At 43.7% G+C, this 8,966-nt stretch overlaps 1 protein-coding gene across 2 annotated transcripts; it reads right to left on the minus strand.

Moving 5' to 3' along the window:
* Positions 1-755: 755 nt before the first annotated feature.
* On the minus strand, positions 756-7,908 carry TARDBP (TAR DNA binding protein). Of its 2 annotated transcripts, XM_027843850.1 has the most exons (7): positions 7,822-7,908; positions 6,218-6,470; positions 4,704-4,867; positions 3,877-4,017; positions 3,128-3,298; positions 2,536-2,680; positions 756-1,607 (listed from the first exon to the last, which is right to left on the minus strand). In XM_027843850.1, exons 2-7 carry the CDS (start codon positions 6,453-6,455, stop codon positions 1,552-1,554), a joined length of 915 nt encoding a protein of 304 aa, XP_027699651.1. In that variant the 5' UTR covers positions 6,456-6,470; positions 7,822-7,908; the 3' UTR covers positions 756-1,551. The 2 variants fall into 2 exon arrangements, with proteins under 2 accessions (XP_027699651.1, XP_027699650.1); XM_027843849.1 differs by having other exon boundaries at positions 756-2,680.
* Positions 7,909-8,966: the final 1,058 nt, after the last annotated feature.

Here is an 8,966-nt window from a genome sequence, read left to right on the forward strand (position 1 = left end):
TTTACCATTACTATATTTGCACTTCAAAGGAGGGGGGGAAGGGGTTTGGGGGACAGGGAAAGGACAACTCTTTTAACAGTTTTTTCCCCCTGCAGTCAAATAAGAAACCAACCCAAACTATTAGTTCATAAGCTGTCACATTTCCTAAATGATTATTTTAGGCACAAGATAAACTTTGTGGTTTCTTCAACCTTATTCCTGACTGCAATTAACTCCACTTTTCCTTCTCATATCCATTAGGTAGGGTGTCTGTATACCCCCCCCCCCTTTTAAGCTTATCTGCTTTGCTACAAAGCATAAAAAAGCAATCGTTTAAACATTTAACTGTTCTACCCAATTCCCCCAAATTAAAACATTCTAAAAGGTAGACATGATTTCCCCAAGTGGAAATTCATACAAACTGTGTAATAAGAATTATCACCTAATGTGCAGAGGCACTAAGGAAAGTTGGAGGGTACTGCTTACCATTTTAGGTGAGGTCACCCAGACTCATTAAAAACTAGATTAAAAAAATACAAAAAACAAAACTTATTTTGGACAATGCAAGAACAAATAGCAATTAAGTCTGGGTATCAGGTGTCAATGCATGACAGGTGATGAATCCATTTGACTTGAGACAACTTTTCAAACATGTTTATTTGAAGCAAAATGAACTATTGGCAACAAACTTATGAAAGTTCCATCTCAAAAGGGCCAAAAAAGGGGAATTAACTGCTATGAATTCTTTGCATTCAGGGCTGCAAAACAAAGACACATATTATTTAAATCAGTTTTATTTAAGAATTTCCAACATTGACAAATCTTCTAAAAAGCATCCAAGCACAGAACACAGAACTGCAGCAAACAGCATTCTGAGGGGTGTCTTACAGACATTAGAACTTCCACCCTTCTTTGAGACACACCCTGAGCTCACTGGTGGACTCTGCTTCAAAGAAACCCTGCAAAGCACACCACAAGCTCAGCCAGTGCTCCCAGTCACAGCCCCCATCATCTTCAGGTCACGTTACCACACTTACATATCATTAACAGAAAAGAACACACACCATACAGCATTCACAGCAGTTGACATAAGGGAAAAAATACAAGTAATTCATTTCACTTAACACATTCAGCTAGTTGGTTAACTAGGAAGAGAACTCACTTAAAGTCTTCCAACACATGTGGATGTCCTTTGAATGCAAGAAACATTCGTACATCACTGGCTATCATTGCTCTCTGCACACTCTCTCACCAAAGCCACAGGATTGAGAGACACATCTCGCCAAGTTCAATGCACCACCAAGTCTCTGCACGCGCTCTCTCCTGTTTCTCGCTCATACCATCCTCTCATGCCTCGGCACCACCATCAATCCCACACAAGGTTTCAGAAGTTCAAACAGCCTTCTGGTTCCATATCACAGCCTTGCGTTCATAGCGTTGATACGACTCCATGAAATAAAGAGTAGCGGATAAAAATGGGACACCCACCGTCAAAGACGCAGCACGTGCAGGGTGAGGAAGTATTCTTGAATGAGAAAGCATGTAGACAGAAGTATTCCTATGGCGGAATATTTACAGCACTACTTTCAATGAAGTGCTTCTTCCATAAACATTTGAAATGAGATGAACTGCAGAGATTAAATGAAGCCTTCATATCATACTTTAGTATATGAGGAGAGACAGTGTTAAAAAACAAAACAAAAACAAAATGAAACAAAAATACCAACATCATGACAGCATGTTCTCCAGATTGGAGATTTTTCTAAGGAAAAATCTGTATGGTGGGGATCAAATTAAAACAAGGAGAATGTAGTTCTGACTAATGGTTTCCATTTTGAACATGCAAAGAAATTCACTTGACGAGAAGTCCAGGGATAAAATATCACAGGAGAAATCTTTTTTTTAATAATCGATTGTAGTGTGTTAGTTTACCCATCAGGCAAATAGCAGTTCACTTTCAACCATTCAGTATTTCAACCCTTTATGTAACAAAACTTATAAAATTCCTTTAATTTTTTTCCTCTTTTCCTAAAGAAAAATGTCAAAAATACTGCTGAATATACTGCACACAGAACAAACTGATTCTGAAAATTTTAGTACATATGTATTTTACAATATACTTACCATGAGTTTAGAAAAATTTAATTCCCACCATAGTTACCAGAACTATCTACATTCCCCAACCTGATGATTTGGAATCCATGCTTGAACCAAAGCCTCCATTAAACCCACTGCCTGACCCCGCATTTGATGCTGAACCCCAACCAATTGCTGCACCAGAGTTAGAGCCACTATACGAGTTATTGCCAGAGCCAAAAGCCTGGTTGGGTTCCCTCTGCATGTTGCCTTGACTTTGGTTGTTGCCCGATGGGCCCGACTGGTTCTGTTGACTAGCCAACATGCCCATCATGCCCCAGCTGCTCTGCAGTGCTGCCTGGGCTGCAGCCATCATAGCAGGGTTGATGCTGAAAGCTCCAAAATTCATCCCTCCACCCATGTTACTACCCTGGTTATTTCCCAAACCAGCCCCACCCCCTCTACTGTTACCAAACCCACCCTGATTTCCAAAGCCGCCTGGATTACCACCAAATCTTCCACTTCTTTCTAATTGCCTATTGCTATTGTGCTTAGGTTCAGCATTGGATATATGTACGCTGATTCCTTTAATGATCAAGTCCTCTCCACAAAGAGACTGGGCAACCTATAAGAAATAAGGGATGCAAATAAATGAGGTTAAACTATGCTTCAGGATGGTTAGAAAAGAAAGTCAAGATTAAAACCAGTCTCTAAGGTAGAAAAAAGCTGCCCAAACTTAATCTATTAAAACAAAAACACCCTTTTTAGCTTTAGTAAAAGCAGCAGGGATTTTCTGGTAATTTGTTTTCAGAAGACAAGATACCACCATCAGTCGAAATGCATGCATTTGCACAAAGTTATCATTCACAACACAGTGTCATATACTTCCACAAATAATTAACAAATACTTTTAAAAGCATACATGGCCAATATCCAGCACCCCACATTCAAAATTTTATATAAAGGCCAAGAGGCTTTGAGAAGCATGGTAAACAGCTGGATGGGTAAAGTTCATGAAAAAAGTTTACCGAATTAGCAGGGACTAAAATATTAAAGTAAAAAAAAAAAATACCTGATCATCTGCAAATGTAACAAAGGCAAAAGCCCTGAATGGTTTGGGAATGAAGACATCTACCACTTCTCCATACTGGCAAAAAAACTGCCGCAATTCATCAGCCGTCATGTCCTCTGTACAGCGCCCAACAAACACCTTTCTGCTTCTCAAAGGTTCATCTGGGCTTTGCTAAGTCAAATCACACAAGAGAAGAGAGCAAATGAGAAACTGCTGACAGCATAATGAATAGACTTTACAAAGTTCATGGCTGGGGATGTAAAAGGTTATTTGGCTGCTCTTCTGAGTGCCCTTATGCTTTATGATGAAGATGATGTGTTCCTAATGATGAGAGGCTTTTCCCTAAAAGGTTTCTACGCAGAATCAAACTCAGAATTTTGGAGACATGGCTAGATTCTAGCAAGACTTATTTAGTAAGGTCCTGGAACAAAGTAATAGTTGTCTCAGATGGGCAAGATAGGTCTTTCTAATGAAATGTACTCTTACTGTCACTATGTACATGTTCTCTAATTTAAGAGATGACTAAGTCAATAGCAGCAAAACCAAGAACAAACTAAATAAAAGTGAACAAAAATGAAGTGGTCAAGAGGCTATTTCCAGCATCACTGCACAGTGCAAGGGCGCGATAACCTAAGTCCCACAAAGAAGGAAGAGGGTAGTTTAAATGAAAACTTTGTAGTTTTTCTCAAATGAAATTAGTGGTTTTTCAAAAAGTCCTACTGTACAAAGAAAATAATAGAAGAAAGTACCTTGGAATTAGGAAGTTTACAGTCACACCACCGTCCATCTATCATGTGGCGCTGTGACATCACTTTCACCTGTGTTTCGTACTCCGTGAAACGAACAAAACCAAATCCTTTTGAATGACCAGTTTTAATGTCTTTCTTGACCTAAAAAAGTTTTAAAAGCCATATCAATAAAATTACTGGCACAAATAACAATTGTGTCCAGTCACAAAAGCTAAAGCAACAACAATCAGTGCTTGATGGCAGTAATTGGGAACAGGGGTTCACAAACAATATTGTTATAAAACAAAGAGTGACAGAACCTCAAAACAGTCAACTCCCAACCTTTATTTTAACAGAAAATGGCTTTTTTTGTAAAAGGAAAAGTCATGAATCAAGATGGTGTTAAGTGATACTCGAGCATTTATATTTAATTTTCAGGTATTTTAATTCATTTTTAGAAAGTCCGACACTAATTTATCTCCTGTAATTACTTAAGTGAAAGATAATTCACTTCCCCTTTCTCCAAATAAAATGCTTAGGGTAACTGACTTCTGTAAGACCTATTTTTACAGCATGACTTGATGCTTGACCAACCCACTCTCTAAGAATGGGATTTTAGTATACCAAAGTATTGCCATACATGTACCTAAAGTAGAAAACAGAGCAAGTTGTAGGTCTCTCTAGTTTCTTTTATGTAAGATGTAACAACAGAGGAACTATCTTCTATTGAACACGAAGGACAATGACTCATATAATACTGATGGGGATGCCAAAGATACCATTCACTGAGACAAAAAAAAAAAAGTAGGGGGCAGCATAAATTTTCACTAAGCAAAAGCAAGGCTTACCTGCACCATAAGGACTTCCCCAAAAGTGCTGAAATAGTCTTTTAAATCTTGTTCAGTTGTTTTCCAGGGAAGCCCTAAGACTATTAAATCAGAGGTCTTCTGCACAGCTCTTTTCACTTTGACTGCTGAGGAGGCATCTGTTTCATCCATTTTCCTTTTGTTATCTGAACAAATTGAGCAGGAAATCTTTTTGAAATATTTACTTTGCAACTCATTAGAATATACCCCCATGATACTATTGGCTGAGCTTTGGAAATAAGGGGCTACTTCATTCAAGGGTACTGTTAATCCACTGAAAATCCAACCTATACTCGAAGCTATGTTGGGGTTTGTCCTGGGCTTTCTGGGTGCTATTCATTCCAAGCTCTCTCCATCTTGGAGAACACCATATGATTCTGAAGATAAACTAAAATGCTTTCCACATAACAGTATGGAAAGGAGAATGGTGCAACAACTTAACTGTTACAGCTGTACGAGTCTGGCTAAGCACTAACTTCTGGCCAATTCCTCAACATAAATAATACACTGGAAAACTAAAACGTGCTGGTGAAAAGGAAACTCAAACTTTCTGGATGGTGCCATTTAAGCACTTTTCACATCCAGGCCAAGTCTGGTATAGTCATGTCCAAAGAGTCTAGAAAAGATATGCAAAGGGACCAGCGAGTGAAAACTACTAAAAACAAACAACTCCCCCTCCCAAAACAAAACACCCCAAAAGCCATAATGGATGGCCCCTAATCAACTTGAAATAGCATACCATCTTCCTAAGATTTTTTTAACTTCTCTTAGATTTAGCATCTAAACCACAAAAGGGTAGAAGAGAAGAAGAATCTAACTAGTTCCTACTAGTTTAAAACTTTCTGAACATGTGTCAAACTGTTCTCTGGAATAAAGAGGCTTGCTTAAGCAAATTAATGACACAAATGAGACTTACCAAAAGAAAGATCAAATCATTCAAGTTTTAAATACTTTAACAGCACTAACTTATGAACAGCAAATTTATTATGTTTCTATCTCAACCTTCCCCTATCCATCCAACTAGGTTTCCTAAAGCCCTTCACTTAAAATTGATGTTACAGAGGGTGAGAAAACTGGATTTTGTCTGAGGACTTGGATTTCCCCACTTACTTAGAGAACTTGAAGTTATTTCCATTATAAAATGGAGATACTTACTACACCTGGCACTACCCACTTTTCCTGAGTTGTTATTAAATGAAATAATTTATATAAAACATTCCCGTCACTTTGTTGCTATGTAAATGTTGCTATTATTAGAGTTGGATAGCTTTATTCAAATAGCTGTGTTGAAAGTGATAGTAATTTCTTTAATAATGCAACATTTTACTGCAGCCCAGATGCATCTTTTAAAACAGCTGCCCATGTAGACGAGAAGAGGTCACAACTATCTGTTTTGATGGAGGCCTATCTCAAACGATGCAGTATTTTGCCTGAAGAAGTTCAAGATTTATACCATCAATGACACAAAAACTGCCAGGACACAAATATCCACAAACCTTTTGGATAGTTGACAACATATACCAGATTTCCCCAGCCAGCATCAGGAGCATGCAGAATTCCTTCTACAAGTCGCACACCCCTCATGCACTGAGACACTGGATTCCGGTAGCGGAGCCCACATGCCCCTGGAAACTGGGCAGTGACCGTGGACAGCAGCACTGTCCCATCATCTTCTGAGGGAATCTCAATGGGTTCATCATTCTCATCTTCTGTTACCCGAATGTATTCAGACATCTTTACTTAATGTTCCTGACAGGGAGACACGAATAAATGACACTTTATCACAATTTAACTTTTATTGTAGTAATAACCAAAATAATTTGGGTTAACTAGCTTACTATGTTGATTAAATAGTTATCAGAGTTTGTTTGTTGTCACAGTTTCGTCATTATTAAGACTTACAAGAAATCATGGGAGGGCTGGTAAAGGGTCAGGGTTAAATTCCCCCACCAGCCAGGAGTAGTTGGAAGACTTGGAATAAGATGACCCGGCTTCAAATCCCAGCTCTGACATTAGTAAGTAATGTGACTCAGTTGCTTCCTAAGCAACCCAAAAACACCAGTATCTTGGGCAAGTGACTTATTCAATGGGAGTTAACTCTATCTGCAAAAGGAACTACCCTTTCTAGTCCATAATCCTATGATTCTGGAAGGCAGGGTATGGAAGGAGCTCTAGGCTTGGGGATAAAAGAATCTGGCCTTGTACCTACACCTTGAGCAAACTGCAAAGTTTGGGAATTTCCCTCTCCTATTCAATAGACAACCTGTGGATGACCAAACCCTGGGGATTGCCCCAGCCGGGCACATGGACCTGGAGTGACTCGGACCGGCCTCCCCACCTGGAAGGTCTTCCACTAGGGTACCCCTTGTTTTGGAGACAAGCAAAGTGAGACAGCTTCCCCGAACCTCCCTCGTAGTCCCTGAGTGGTGAGCCCCTGGTCCTAACTCCACACGCCGGGGTACCTGCAGGTTGCTCCCCATTTCTCTGGTCCCTATGGGGTGTCCCTCTTAGATTGTGAACTCCTGGGGGTGAGCCTGCCTTTTTAATCTCTTTTTTCTTTGTCTCGGTCTCTTCAAGAGCTGAGATTCGTTCATTGAACGAATAACTGACAGACTTCAAGCTCACCGGGCACCTCCGGCTCATGAAATCTGGGCTGCCTCGATTTCCCCATCCTTTCAATGGGGTTAGCCCTACCTCCCTGTCCCCGATAACAGCCACCCTCCACCCTCACCCCAAAGCCTCGGTGATCAGATTGTCAAGGGAGCACAAACTGATCCCCCGGCCGGGCCCTGCGCAGGCCGAGGCCCGTGGGCCTCATGCAGCCCGATCCGACCGGCCGGTAACCATGACCACGGGTGCAGCGGGCGGGGGGAGCGTCACGAACACGTGGTCTTGGCCCGGGTACACCACCACCCGACCCCCCTCGAGCGGCCGAACCTGCGCCGCCCCCTCCCCCCCAACTCCGGCCGCGCCGCCCTCCTCCCCCAGGCCCGGCCCGAGCCGGCGAGGCCCTGGACAGGACGGGGCCGGGGCCAGGCCCTGCTCTGCCCCCGCCGCCTCCGGGCCGGCCGGGCGCTGCACCGGGGGACCCGCGACTCACCCGCGCGGCCGCCCCTGGGCCCCGGACAGGCGAGCGAGTGGAACACAGGCCAGCCCTGGCACTGCCGCCGACACCGCCACCGCTGCGCTCCGACAAAATGGCGCTCGAGCTGCCTCCTCCCCTCGTCGGACGTCGGGCCGGCCCACCGGAGCCACGCGCGCGGGGGAGGCGGGCCGGCCGCGGAGACTCGCCACCCCGTCCCAAGTCCCGGTGCCGTCGCCTCAGCGGAGAACGCGGCGTGAGAAAGATTCGAACCGGGTTCGGAGAGGGTGTTGGCGGCCTGGAGGGGGAGGCCGGCGAGGGGCGGCAGCGGCAGACGAGCTCCCCCCACGCGCAGTCGCGCAGATGGTTCAGCCCGACCAACAGACGCTCGGGTCGGCGGGGAGGGAGAGAGCTCCCGCCCTTTCGGAGCACGCACGCGCGACGGCCGGCGGGACGCGCGGGCTCCCCGGGGCCGTCCTGCAATTGCGGCTCAAGGTTTGCGCCCAGCGCGGCCAGGTGCAGCGGAGCCCCAGGGCTGCCACGGCCCTCGTGACGGGCTTTTGCATTGGCTGTGCCCCTCGCCGGGAGTGCGCTCCCTCCTTTTCTCCCAATGTTAAACATCTTTAGCCTTATTCGCCCCTAAATTCAAGTGTTACCTCCTACAAGAAGCCTTCCCTGTTGCTCACGGTTGTTAGTACTCTTTGTCTATGACAACAACAACAATAATAGCCAGCAATCATACAGCGCTTTTTAGATTTTTTTTTATATAGCGCTTTAAGAGTTGCAAAGCACTTTACACACTTGTTTAATCCCCTCCACGACACAATACTGACGGGTGCTTTTATTATTTCCATTGTACATATGGGGAAACAGAGGCAAAGTGCCTTTCCCTGGGGACATCCAGGCATTCGTTGTTTGAGGCAAGATTTGAATTCAGGGCTCCCTTACTACAATTTCTGCAACGCTGTAAAAGCGTGTCACTTAACTGCCCCCAGTTACCTGCTGCTTAGTAGTTATGTAACCTCGGGCTAGAGGCTTGGCAGCTAACGGCCTCATTATCCTCATCTGTCAAGCCTATCACCTCATCTGTCAAAGAGCTGCTATCACCCCTCCAGCTTTCTTTTTGTATGCATTGGGTGCATGCTTACATATGTATGCTGCTC

This window comes from Vombatus ursinus, unplaced genomic scaffold (genome assembly GCF_900497805.2).
Source record: "Vombatus ursinus unplaced genomic scaffold, bare-nosed wombat genome assembly UNPS02014932.1, whole genome shotgun sequence".
In the NCBI taxonomy this organism is placed as follows: domain Eukaryota; kingdom Metazoa; phylum Chordata; class Mammalia; order Diprotodontia; family Vombatidae; genus Vombatus; species Vombatus ursinus.